Consider the following 13,989-nt stretch of genomic DNA (forward strand, 5'->3'; position numbering starts at 1 on the left):
TCTGCCCCTTCCCCCCCCTCCCCACTCTCTCAAAAAATAAACATTAAAAGAAATTTTTTTTTTTTTAAATGGATTCTTGGGTCCTGCGCTTGACAGACCCTTGAACTGGAATCCATATGGGGGTTGAGGGCATTTGTAGCGAACAACACAGGTAATTCTTCTGCTGATTTGACTCAGGTGATACTTTGTCCTCTACTAAAATGTCAGTTCCTTTGGGAAGAGAATGCCCTAGTAAACTTTACTAACTGCTTATACTATAATGTTAATTTTAGCTGAAATTCCTTCCTGAAAGATTTAAGTAGAAAGGGGACAGGGCACCTGGGTGGCTCAGTCAGTTAAGTGTCTGATTTCTCAGGTCAGGATCCCAGCGTTCAGGGGTCTGAGCCCCATGTCAGCCTCTGTGCTGACAGCTCAGAGCCTGGAGTCTGCTTCGGGATTCTGTGTCTCACTGTCTTTCTCTGACCCTTCCCCACTCGCTCTCTCTCTCTCTCTCTCTCTCTCAAAAGTAAACAAACATTAAAAACATTTTTTTTTTTTAAATTTTGAAGAAAGGGTGGGGGAAAAAAGTCATGGAATACATCCAATTTTGATTTGAAATGTTCTCTGGATAGGAGGACATTTTACATCCAATCCCCCTCTAATCAAAATGCTTATCTGCTAAAGTGGCTTATACTGCATAAGAATAAAGTCAAGGCTAAGGAAACTTTAACAATGGCCACTTTAAGAAGAAATTATAGGGGCGCCTGGGTGGCTCAGTTGGTTAAGCGTCCAACTCTTGGTTTCGGCTCAGGTCATGATCTCATGGTTCATGGGTTCAAGCCCCACGTCGGGCTCTGTGCTGACGGCATAGAGCCTGCTTGTGATTCTGTCTCCCTCTCTCTCTGCCCCTCCCCTGCGCTCTCTCTCTCTCTCTCTCTCTCTCTCTCTCTCTCAAAATTAAACATAAAAAAAAAGAAATTATAATACCTGTAGTTCTTTTTTTGAAAAAGGACATTTTTATCAGAAAATTCAGTATTGCAAGGTGCTTATAAACTCTTGCCTTTTTACTCAAAAGGAAAGAATTTATTTGGGCTAACATTTCAGAAAACACTTAAGTGGAGCCACAGTAGGTAGGGTCTGGTCGTAATGCTGGATTTTAGAAGTGCTGTAATTCAGACAGACATCTTGAGCCTGGTTTATTTGGTGCACAGCTCCATGGCAAAAATCATTTTGTTTCAATATGCCTATCAGTGTCTCCTTAAAGAAGCACACAGAACTCTGTTACACAATGAAACAAATATTCTTTAGGTTCCTAGGAAGTGCGTTTATTTTTCCCATTTTAAGCGTTCACCACATCATACCCTTACACACACACGTGCCCACTCCGGCCATCTCCATCTCAGAAAAGAGCCCTGTCGGCTGTTGAAGTTGCAAATTGAGAAGTCCGCCTGACTCCTCTTTTTCCCATTCCCCGAACCCAACTCAGCAGCGAAGTCCTTCAGTCAACATGCACAAGCCATCCTCAGTCTGACCCTCCTCGTCTCTACCACCGGGGCCGTGTACGCGGGTGTCCCAACCGCCAGATAAAATACAAGACACCCAGTTACGTTGGAATTTCACAGGCACAGTGAGTCAGTTTGGTATAAGTAGATCCCAAATATGGCATGGGACATACTTATGCTAAAAAAGGATTCATTGCTAACCTTTCGGTTTAATCTGGCATCCTGTATTTTTATTTGTTAAATCTGCCAACCTGTCTGCTTTCCCTACACAGTCCAATCCTTTCTTTATTTTTTAAATCTTTATTTATTCTTGAGAGAGGTCAGACAGGGTGTGAGCAGGGGAGGAGCAGAGAGAGAGGAAGACACAGAATCCGAAGCAGGGTCCAGGCTCTGAGCTGTCGGCACAGAGCCCGACGCGGGGCTCAAACTCACGAACTGTGAGATCACGACCTGAGCTGAAGTCGGACACTCACCCGACTGAGCCACCCAGGCGCCCCCTGAGTCTTTTATCTATTAATTAAAATACTCCCACAGCTTTCTTCAGAATTTAGAATTAAAGCTAAGTTCTTTACCAAAGCCTTGAGGGTCCTCGATCAGAGAAGGTGGGAGAGGTTGGAGAGGGCTCTCTGCTTGCCTCTCCAACCTCTCACCCTTTGGCTTCAGCCAGAGGAGATGTCCTTCTTCCCTGCAGACACTCAAGCTCATCCCCACCTCAGGGCCTTTGCACTTGCCCTCCCCTCTCACATCCTCTCCCTCTCCTTGTCTTCCACATCATTCAGATCACAGCTCAAAGACACGCCCCCTCCCCAGCCAATGTGCTGGGGAGTACGCAACCCAACATGCCCTGTCACGTTACTCAGTCTTACCTTCCTCAGGGCCCTTCATCCCGCCTGAAAGCACTCAGTATATTGCCTTTTTTGTCCCGACTAGCAATGCACGCGCCATTAGAGCAGAGCCCTGTGTCTTCTGTTCACTGTCTCCAGAGCACCTAGACCTGAACCTGGCATTCAACGGCCTCCCTTTATACCTGCTGATGATGAAGTCAATGAGTTTCCCATCTGTAAAATGAAATCCCCCTTCACGTCCGCAGGTTCAGCTTCTGCAGGAGTAGGAGGACATCCCTACGCAGCCTTTCCGGCACCAAACGCAGACTTTGTCCCCGTCAGGCAGCGACTACACATTTTCACCTTTTGCACGACAGTGCTGCCCGCTTCTCCAAGGTCAGAGGCATCAGGAGTGGTGTCTTAGCCCGAGGCGACAGTGGATGCGGTGACTGGAGTGTTTCGCTGTATTTTAGAACCTGTAATTTAAAAATTTAGTAAAGGGGCGCCTGGGTGGCTCAGTCGGTTGAGCGTCCGACTTCGACTCAGGTCACGATCTCGCGGTCCGTGAGTTCGAGCCCCGTGTCGGGCTCTGGGCTGACGGCTCGGAGCCTGGAGCCTGCAGCCTGCTTCGGATTCTGTGTCTCCCTCTCTCTCTGCCCCTCCCCTGTTCATGCTCTGTCTCTCTCTGTCTCAAAAATAAATAAATGTTAAAAAAAAATTAATCTAGAAGTTGCTGTGAAGGTATTTAAAAAAATAAAAATAAAAAATAAAAGTTTAGTAAAAAGCCCAAAGGCCAAAGTGTTGATATGAACGCTATAAAGAGCAGAAATGTCAGAAGCCTAATCCAACTGCAAGAAGATGAAAATCACAAGATAGGCTGACAGCCAGGACCCTGAAGCCTTAAGCCACACACTTCTTTCTGATGTCAGCTGGTAGCCTTATTGTGAAGAAAGTGCATAAAATTAGAGACCGAGGATAAAATGCTGAATATATATTGAAAATTAGGTCTAATCTGGAAAGTACAATTAGAAACGGTACAAGTTGTTTAGCTGTCTGGGAATGGAAACCCTTATCACATATAAGCCTATTTTTGGCTTTCGGGCTCAGAAGAGGAAGAAGGGGCTGGCCGCCTGTGGACCATCGGTGGCACAGCCCTAAAGCAACGTGTCCAGGTCCTTCCGCAGCAGCAGATGGCAATCCCTCTCGTTCTTTTATACCCCTCCTTATTCCTGGGAAACCGTGAAGTTTCCGGAGAAGACAAGCCCCAAGTGTCAGTTTCAACTCTTGCGAGCTGCTAGGAGAATAAAATATTTTCAGTGGTCGCCCAGGCTCTTTTGTGCTGTTCAGATAGAGGATTGGGAGGCAGGACAGGAAACCACAGGGCACAGGGGGAAGGGAAGTGCCGAAGTCATGGTGTTGGGTGTGGGGGTCCGTAAGCGGACTCCAGCAGGAAGCAAGAGGGGAGATGAAACACACACGTTAAGTAGAAGCAAATCATTGAGGAAGTCACACGAATGCTCCCCATTTCAAGATTCTGAATTCTCACAGTTCCTTTAACCATCCTACAGAGGCAGTTGTGAAAAGTACAGGCTCGTAATTTAAGAAAAGCACGGAGGGGGCACCTGGGTGGCTCAGTCGGTTAAGCGCCCAACGCTTCGTTTCTGCTGAAGGTCATGATCTCACGGTTCCCGAGTGTGTGCCCCGCGTCCGGCTCTGAGCTGACCGTGTGGAGCCCGCTTGGGATTCTCTCTCCCTCTCTTTGCCTCTCCCCTGCTCGTACTGTCATGGTCTTTCTCAAATAAAATAGAGAAGAGAAGAGAGGAGAAGAGAGGAGAAGAGAGGAAGAACAGAAGAAGAAAAGAGCAGAAGAAGAAAAGAAAAGAACAGAAAAGCAAAGCGTGGAAATGTACCAAGCCAAGTTCTGACATTGGGACCGTGTGGCACACTTCCACGAAAGCCTCACTTACGTGGATGTCAGGGGAAAGAGGATAAGCAAGATACTCTCTGCCCTCAGGAATTCAGAGAACAGCGGGAGAAACAGGTAAATCAGTGCTAATACTGGTAAGACACGACAGGTACAACAGAGGTATGTTCAACACACTTCGGGGCCACAGGGCCAAGAAGTGTCAGGGTTGGCTTCACCTATGCACAAGGTATTAACCTCAGTTATTGCTTAATGGGACTTTACCATATGATATTGTCTTTAGTTTTTTCTTTTCTTTTTTTTTTTTAATTTTAGAGACCGAGAGCATGGGGGTGGTGGGGCAAAGGGAGACAGAACCCCAAGCAGGTGCCACACTCAGCATGGAGCCCAACATGGGGCTCAATCCCATGACCCTGGGATCATGACCTGAGCTGAAATTAAGAGTCAGATGCTCCTACTAGGTATTTATCCAAAGGATACAGGTGTTCTGTTCCAAAGGGGCCCATGCACCCCAATGTATACAGCAGCACTATCAACAATAACCATGAGAATGGAAAGAGCCCAAATTTCCATCGACGGATAAGTGGATAAAGAAGATATTGTGTATACCCCCGCACACTGGAATATTACTCAGCAATCAAAAAGAATGAAGTCTTGCCATTTGCAACAAGGTGGATGGAAACTAGTCAGTGAGAGAAAGACAACTATACTAGAACGTCACTCGTAAGAGAAATTTAAGATAAAAACAGACGACCAGAAGGGAAGGGAAGCAAAAGTAAGACAAAACCAGGGAGGGGGACAAAACATCAGAGGCTCTTCAATACAGGGACCAAACTGAGGGCTGCTGGAAGGGTTGTGGGTGGGGGGATGGGCTAAATGGGCACGGGGCATTAGGGAGGACATTTGCTGGGATGAGCACTGGGTGTTACACACAGGGGATGAATCACTGGATTCTACTCCTAAAATCATCATTGCAGTAGGTGCTAATTTGGATGTAAATTTAAAAATAAATATAATATTAAAAAAGTCAGATGCTCAACTGACTGAGCCACCCAGGCGCCCCTCGTTTGCTTTTCTCATTGAAGATAGATGATGATGATGGTTGTGGCACAGGATGAATGTACTTAATGCCACAGTATACTTCAAGATGGCTAAGATGGTAAATGTCATGTATATTTTACCACGATAAAAAAAAAAAAAAACACGAGAAATTTTCCTTATCCACCAAAACCAGTATGGATATACAATGAAACACACAGATCTTAAAGGCTGTAGGAGATCGATTTTGATGTATGTCCACAGCCACATACCCACCTTCCAAAACAAGATACAAAACGTCCCTATCACCTCAGACCGTCCCCTTGTGTCCCTAAGTCACACCTTCCCTCTGATCGCCGTTCTTGAACTTCATGCACATGAAGTCACTCAATCTGGATTTCTTTCTGATGTATTTCCCTTAATACGTTTGTGAGATTCAACCAGGTCTTGCCTATATCAGTATACCCCCCCCTTTTTTGGGGGGTCTGAGTCGTGTCCCATTTTATGAATCCACCACCCAGATTTATTGAACCACTCTTCTGATAACAGGTATTCGAGGCATTTCCAGGGTTTGGGGTTTTTTTTTATATATATTATGAAACAAGTGCTACCTACATACTTGCACAGGTCATTTTGTGGACACATGCTCTCACTCCTCATCTGTGAACACCTAGGAGTAGAAGTGCTGGGTTGTGAGGCACACGTGTGTTGAATTTTACAAGAAAACGTCAAAGGGTGTCCTGGGGTAGCTGTCCCGTTTTGTACTGCAGTCTCCCCGCATCCTAGCCAGCATTTTGGTATTATCAGTCTTTTTTTTTTTTTTTTAACTTAAATAAAATTAAAAAAAAATGTTTTATTTTTGAAAGAGAGAGACAGCATGAGCAGGGGAGGGGCAGAGAGAGAGGGAGACCCAGAGTCCGAAGCAGGCTCCAGGCTCCGAGCTGTCAGCACAGAGCCCGACGCGGGGCTCGAACTCACGAACCACGAGCCGAAGTCGGACGCTCAACCGACTGAGCCGCCCAGGCACCCCTATCAGTCTTTTTTTTTTTTTTTTATAACCGTGGCTCACCACACTATGGATGCTGCACGGGGTTATTGCTTTCGCCACGGCTCTTCTGCTTCTCTCTCGGGCAGGAGGTTCACACCCGGCTCAGTTGGAGATTGAATGGGGTTCCTTTCATTCTTTTCTTTTTCCACAGAGCACTTTCACGGACCCTTTCAAAACCAGTCCTGACAAGGAGTTCTAACAGCTGAGCAGAAGAGCAGCTCCGAGATGGGGTAACGTGCCCCGAGTTCACCGGGTGGAGATCCCCACCCCCGGCCCTCTGACGAGACAGATTCCCATTTGTGAGCATCCCAGTCAACCTGCTGCCTGTCAAGGGAGAAAAAGAAACCCCAGCAAATGAGGGGTTCTGATGGAACTGTGCTACACCACGGTTTCCCAGACACAGTCCTTCCTCACTCATGGGCCACTGTGACAGCAGTCAAGAGCAGCGGGCAACCCGCAGGACAGCGGGGCGCGTGTCCCGGGGAAAGGGGAGTGAGCCCCTGGCTCGTGGGAGACCTCCCCCCCCACACCTGAGCCTGAAGTCCCCGAGTCACAGAAGCTCTGTGGAGCCCACACACCTAAAAACACAGCCAAAACAACGCTGTTGTAGTGACTGAGGCTGGCCCAGCAGGTGCTCTGTCCCCGTCCCACTCCAGAGGCTTCTAAGTGTGTCGGGGAGACGGCAGGACAAGCACTCTGACCCCGCAAACTGTCCACTGTCCTCACGGGTGCCCACTCTAGTTGCTTTCCTCGAAGGGGGAGGAGAGGTAGCTCCACCGGGCCTGTCTCCACCCGCCAGCACACTTGACATTCGGCTGGAACGTGACCGGAGAGTAACGGGACCACCTTAACTCACTGATGGAACATTTGCTTACAACGGCCCAAACGTTCCACGATGGCTACAGCTGGTGAAATGGGTCTCAACCTGACACACAAGCAGAATCTCAAGGAGACCCCTAAGAAGTACTGACCCTGGGTCCCCCGCTAGTCCCGCTTACTTGATCGGGGTGCAGCCTGGCATGGGAAGGCTTGCGTGCTCTCCAGTGATTCCCATGAGAAGTCAGCGTTGAGTACGATTACAAAAACCCTACGCTGCAACCTTACCTGCTTTTGAAAAAGAAATGGCACCATCCAGTCTTGTTAGGAACCTCATCAAATACCGGGCTCCATGTCAGAAGTGAAATCATAGCGATGGAAATGCCATGGATCGTTCAACTCCAGGGGCCCCGCTGGTTGACTACAACGGTCACAGTTCCAAGCAGCATCGGGATTCCATGCCCTTATTCAGGAGTGGGGACTGGGATGTATCCACTGCCAACCTAACCCCACTCCTGAACTCAAAACGAAAAACAATGCTCGGGAGAAAAATTAAAGCTCTAAGGGATAAACAGAGCCCCTAATGGCAACATACCCGCAGTGGAACTGGCTTTCATAGCATACTTTTGCTTCTGTGAACTTTATTTTTGTTCCATAAACCTGAGAGCTGAGGTGCCTGGGTGGCTTAGTCGGCTAAGCGTCCGACTTTTGGTTTAGACTCAGGTCATGATCTCACGGCTCACGGGATCAAGTCCCGCTCTGGGCTCCGTGCTAAGGGTGCTCTTCGCACGGAGCCTGCTTGGGATTCTCTGTCCCTCTCTCACTCATGCTCTCTTTCTCAAAATAAATAACTCAACTTAAAACCAAACAAAAACAAACCTGATAGCCAAAAATAGAAAGTTATTAAAGTTCTGAATTTGGTTATATTGTAGCCATAAAGAAAATGGTAGTATTTACAAAGTATCAGCTTTGGGGTGTATCTTATGAAAAACAGAACTCACTTCTACTTTTCTCAGATTTATCTATTGTAAAACTGTGGCTATCATTTTCCTTTATTTCAAGACTCATGCTAGCTCATTGTTTATAATCAACTCTCAGGGAACAAGTATTTTTATGAGTGATAAAACAATGTCACTTCATGTTTAAAGCCTCAAAATGTATATAAAGTTATCATAAAACCTTCTAAATTCTACATAAACAAACAATAGGCTAATCATAAATAGACAGAAGTCACTTTCAAATGGGAGGGTCTCCTTACACCACAGTGGACTCATATTCAACTATCACCACGGAAATTAAAAGAAGCTTCCCAAGAAATAATCTCCTGCTCTTGACACTTACAACAGCAGAAGGTTCCCAACCTGTCCATTTCCTGAAACACTGGCCGTCAAAACCAGAAGTTCAGCTCATCATTGTCCCCTTAAGTTTACTTCATCATCGTTAACTTTGTCCCACAAGCCCTGTGTACAGAAACCTTGTGATTCTCAGTGTTCCCCACTAGCTCACTTGGTTCTTTTGAAGACTTGAAAGAAATACCTCAAGGTAGGGCTCTCCTCTCCTGTTTGCTCTAATGCGAAGGCCCTTCCCCTTCATATCAATACATTTATTTTATTTTATTTTATTTATTTATTTTTTTAAAGTTATTTATTTATCTTTGAGACGGAGAGAGACAGAGCATGAACAGGGGAGGGGCAGAGAGAGAGGGAGACACAGAATCGGAAACAGGCTCCAGGCTCTGAGCCGTCAGCACAGAGCCCAACGCGGGGCTCGAACTCACGGACTGTAAGATCATGACCTGAGCCGAAGTCGGAAGCCCAACCGACCGAGCCACCCAGGCGCCCCAAGACATTTTTTTAAATGCATCTGATATATGATCACTGACTCCCGTCTGGCTCCTGCCGGGTGTCTGTCTAGTAACGAATCCGTCACTGCCCTGGGTAGGCCATTAACCCAAATCAAGGTGCCAGTGCCTGTTTTGACTTCGGCTCCTCTCATCTGTTTGGTTGAGCCCCAAGAACCAGATAAGGACTTAGCACACGCTATTCAGTGGGTGCTCTCTCCTAGCTGCCTCCAGCTCAGGTTCAGGATGAAGCAGTGGTTTTGTGGCCCGAAGGTTCTCGCAGGCCCAGCAACGACTCCAAACTGTCCGCCGACGGAGTTTATTTCAGCATATGCCCTGTGCCCCTTCGGAATCGGCATGAAAAATATTGACCCAAGACTCCCGGGGCAACACTTGCATCCCTACAGAAAGCAAGCGTGACACAGCACCTCTGCCCGACCCCAAGACTGCAGCGACCACGTTTGGGGACTATTCGTCCAGGGAAATCACCAGGGGTGGTTCTGGTCAGGCCACAAAGTATACCAAGGGATCCTGCAGGAGCCCAAGAATGGGCACAAGGGCTGGCGGTGAAAGGAGACCGCTCCTTTTCTGTTAAAGTCAACGTCAAAACACTCCCACTTGCTCTGACTTCGTCTAGACGGATTTGGGTTTTACTCAAAGAATCACCTGACAACGCCAGTAACGAAAGAGAATACGGGGATTCTGATACACCATCCTTCGTAAACGAAAAGCTGAAGTCTTACCTATCGCTCTTTTAACGTCTTTTCAGAGAGCTGTCATTCAGAAATGGAAAAGGCGGGGCGCCTGGGTGGCGCAGTCGGTTAAGCGTCCGACTTCAGCCAGGTCACGATCTCGCGGTCCGTGAGTTCGAGCCCCGCGTCGGGCTCTGGGCTGATGGCTCGGAGCCTGGAGCCTGTTTCCGATTCTGTGTCTCCCTCTCTCTCTGCCCCTCCCCCGTTCATGCTCTGTCTCTCTCTGTCCCAAAAATAAATAAACGTTGAAAAAAAAAAATTAAAAAAAAAAAAAAAAAAAAGAAATGGAAAAGGCCATTTATAAACCATACGGGAGACACTCGGTCACGGACTGTCCGAGTGCTGAGCAAAGACACTGGCCGTAGAGCGGCCTCCCAGGGAACTCGCTGGGGGACACTGCCTCCCAGGGAATAAAGTGGCTCCGCCCAGGCACAACTTTTCGAACCGCAAGGCTCTGTAACAGCATTGTAAGGTCAAGCGTTAGCGAGTATTCGATACTGAAGAGTTCCTGCTTTATGGGAAGAAAAATGCAAGCTGCATAAGTAATTAGCAAAAGAAAAATGGGAGATACATTCTGAAGAAAAGGCTTAATCCAATCAAGAGTCAGTCTTCACTATAAAACAAATTCTTTGCTCTGCTTTAGCGGAAGAGGAAAATTATTCTTTCCCGGCAAAGGGTGACAACTGTAATAGATTAAACTCAGTTACCAGCTGAAGTTAATGCGGATAAATTCAACTGGCTTAATCCTGATCATGCTTTAAACTCCTGACGTGATGTTTAAAGTTTCAGTACAATTTCAATGAATTTATTCGCTCTTCACCTTTTCAAGCTCTGACCATGGTAAAAAAAAAAAAAGAAAAGAAAAAAAAATCACACCAAATTGGAAAAATTGGGGGTGTTCTCTTGCTCTGACCGGTTTTTAGCATCTGGGGTTCTGTCTTCGGCAAGACAGAGCGGTTAGACATCAGATTCACTGAACGGCGGAGCTGAGCTTGACCCAGGTTCAAGTTCCAGCGCCCACCCCCTCCCCCCGCCCCCCCACAGAGCTACCTGACACTGTGGTTAGTCTGCACAAATGGGATGGTAACTGTACCAATTTCAAAAGGCTCTTGTGAAGGTTAAATGAATAAAAACTTAGTGAGTGTTAATGACGCACCGTATGTGCTCAAAAAAACATTCGCTGCGTCATTTTAATTATCAGTCTCTCAGGAGCGACCACATCCCTGGGTTTCCATGTAAGTAAGCGTATAAAGTCAACCTCATAAACTAAAGTCAAGGACATCACCTTCCACATAGTATAGTAGTGACTTTTTTTTTTTTTAATAAAAATAAGCTTTCAAGGTTAAATACAGGCATACCTCATTTTATTGTACTTGGCTTTTTCCAACTGCATTTGCTGATTTCATGTCTCTGTCACATTTATTATCATTATATTGTTACAGTGACCTGTGATCAGGGATTATGACTCACTGAGAACTCAGATGATGGTTAGCATTTTTTAGCAGTAAGGTATTTTTTCATTAAGCTATGTACATTTTTTTTAAGACACAATCCTTTTGCACGCTTAATAGACTACAGTATAATATAAACATAACTTTTATATGCACTGGAAAACTAACAAATTCATCCGACTTGCTTGACTGCAACATGCACTTTATTGCAGTGGTCTGGAACCGAACTTAACCATCTCTCCAAGGTATGCCTGCAAAACACACACACCAGCCTGGGGGTCAGGCTGGCTCAGGTTCCATTTACTTAGTAGCTAAGGGAGCATTTATTATCTCTGAGCCTTGGCTTCCTTATCAATAACAGAAATATTAGCAGCACACCTCGTAAAGAATTGGCGAGGGGCACCTGGGTGGCTCAGTCGGTTAAGCATGCGACTTCGGCTCAGGTCACGATCTCGCGGTCCGTGAGTTCGAGCCCCGCGTCGGGCTCTGTGCGGACAGCTCAGAGCCTGGAGCCTGTTTCAGATTCTGTGTCTCCCTCTCTCTCTGACCCTCCCCCGTTCATGCTGTCTCTCCCTGTCTCAAAAATAAATAAACGTTAAAAAAATTTTTTTTAAAAAGATAAAAAAAAAAAAAGAATTGGTGATCTAACACAGGACACACATTCAATAAAATTGCTATTTCTATTGTATTTTCTGTGAAAGGTAAAGATTGCTCAAGACGGGAATAAAAACGAGTGCTAACTGTGCTGGCATGATTATAAAACTCGGGCAGCTGAGAAAGAAGCTTGCTTCCCCTTCGGCACCACGGCTAATCACTCCCAGCTCCTTTTTCTCTTTGGTTCTGACACATCGGTCTTTTGTCTAAGAAAATTGAGAGTCGGATTCCGTGTCTCATCATTAGCTAGCATTTAGTAAGACTGTCTGGATTTGAGGACCAAGAGCCAGAAAGTCCTTTTAGCCCCCTGCAGAGGCGAAACAACGCATGGAAAACTTAAGTCATCCTGGTGTGGGTTTCTCCTTTGTCCATCGTTCATCCAAACATTCTTTCCCTCTTGGCAATACACTGTGCTTCTAAGCTTTCACAAACATTTCATAACGCAGTGCTGGCTCAAATCCAAGCATGCATCTAGACTCAGAGTACCATGGCCTTTGCAAAATCTTTTCAGTAATTTCCATACAGTTGCACAGAATAAGCTCCCTGAAGACTGAGGGCCAAAAATGATTACTTTACCAAAAGAAAAGCAAATATTAAATATTTGTTAAGACTCTATTATGTTCTGAATAGATCCACATAAATTGGCACAGCTAAATTTCCAAAGACCTTCTATAATTAATCGCCACACAACAGATGGCCACATGGAAATGACCAGAAGTCAAGTGCCTTGCCCACGATCATACCTCCAACAGTGAGAATTTATACCTGCAAATGTGGAGCCAGGTCACATGACCGGGACCTCCGTCCACTGTCCCTACATGACATTACCCCTCACAAAGAGAATGACACAGAAGCACTGGCTCCAGTGATCACACGCTTGATTCTTGGGAGAGTCCGTGAGAAGCTATGGTCACGTCCATTCTCTAGGTGGGGGAGCGGGGGCTCCCAGAGATCACCTCCCCACAAAGTAAACTTTGCAGTTAAGGGCACTTGCAGGATAGGACAGGACAAAATGCCCAGGTTACCCTCAGAATTTAAAGCTCAGCTTTCCAGGATTCCCCTCCAGCGTGAATAACACAGCCCTTTACAATCTTGGAGGATTCTCTTGGAGAGGACCTTTATTTAAGTAGCAGCCCTAAAGGAGAAAAACTATTTTGAGTATAAAAGACACAGCAAAGGTTCCCCCCCATGCACCCTGCCGACAATATGAAGCTTTATGGAAATTGCATTATAAATTACCCCTTGAAATCCTGCAAAGTTTAATTAATAAAACTGGAAACAGTTCAGTCTGGGAAACATCAAAAGCCACACACAACATACCATTAAAAACAGTTGCCTGGAATCTATACAAAAGAGAAAACGGACTAGTGGGTGCCCAGGGCAAGCGGGGTTTGGGGGGGCTTGGGGGAAATGGAGAGGGACGGCTCATGGGTACAGGATTTCTTTTTGTTGTGAACAAAACGTTCTCAGGTTGACTGCAGTAACGGTTGCTCAATTCTGTGAACATACTAAAAACCACTGAATTGCATACTTTAAATGGGTAAATTATATGGTGTGTGAATTCTACCTCAGGAGGGCCACGCTGTAAAAAAGGCCACATACAGGAGGATTCTATTTATATTACATCCTGGAAAAGGCCTAACTATAGCGACCGAGAACAGATCAGCGCTTGCCAGACGCTGGGGGTGACAGAACCATTCTGTATCCTTATTATGGTGATGGCCAAGGGAATCCATACATTTTTTCAATCATAGAATTGCATAGAAAATTTTAAAAGTCTGCTAAAAAAAAAGGACAAAAAAACTCCAGTCGTTTCTTAACATCAAACCTACTTTCACTTAAATCTTTGTTCATTTAACTTTGTTAAATTTTTCAAAACAAAAATACTTACTAATCTTAAAAAATTGTTCCGATGACTTAGAGTGCCGTATCCCCCTACTGAAGGGATTTTGAAATATTCTGGAGCACATCTGAAGGATCAGCGTTTTTTTTGTTTTTTTTTGTTTTTTTGTCAGAGGGGGGATATCCAAGGCAGAAAAGGCAATTTTAAGAGGAGGGCGGGGTTCGGGATTATTGCTACAACTCAGGGGTCCCATGCAGTCAAGCCCCTCGTAAATGCCACAAGTGAACTTGGAGGTCTGCTTAGCATCTGTAAAGCTCG

General features: G+C 45.8%; 1 protein-coding gene across 5 annotated transcripts in view; it reads right to left on the reverse strand.

Annotated features, from left to right (window-relative positions):
* The window catches only part of LYN (LYN proto-oncogene, Src family tyrosine kinase), a 128,295-nt gene that overhangs the window by 98,870 nt on the left and 15,436 nt on the right, over positions 1–13,989 (reverse strand). Inside the window, exon 1 of one of the 5 annotated variants that reach the window (XM_086695159.1) lies at positions 9,715–9,906. The exons of 2 other annotated variants lie outside the window; for them this stretch is intronic. Coding sequence is in view for 1 of the 3 variants with exons in the window: in XM_086695158.1 (XP_086551284.1) it covers positions 2,509–2,539 (31 nt within the window). In the remaining 2 variants the exon portion in view is untranslated. Of the gene's footprint in view, positions 1–2,508; positions 2,739–9,714; positions 9,907–13,989 lie in introns of those variants that run through there. 2 more of the 5 variants (XM_086695160.1, XM_086695158.1) reach the window with 2 other exon arrangements.

This window comes from Puma concolor, chromosome F2 (genome assembly GCF_028749965.1).
Source record: "Puma concolor isolate L17-30 chromosome F2, mPumCon1.1.hap2, whole genome shotgun sequence".
In the NCBI taxonomy this organism is placed as follows: Eukaryota; Metazoa; Chordata; class Mammalia; order Carnivora; family Felidae; genus Puma; species Puma concolor.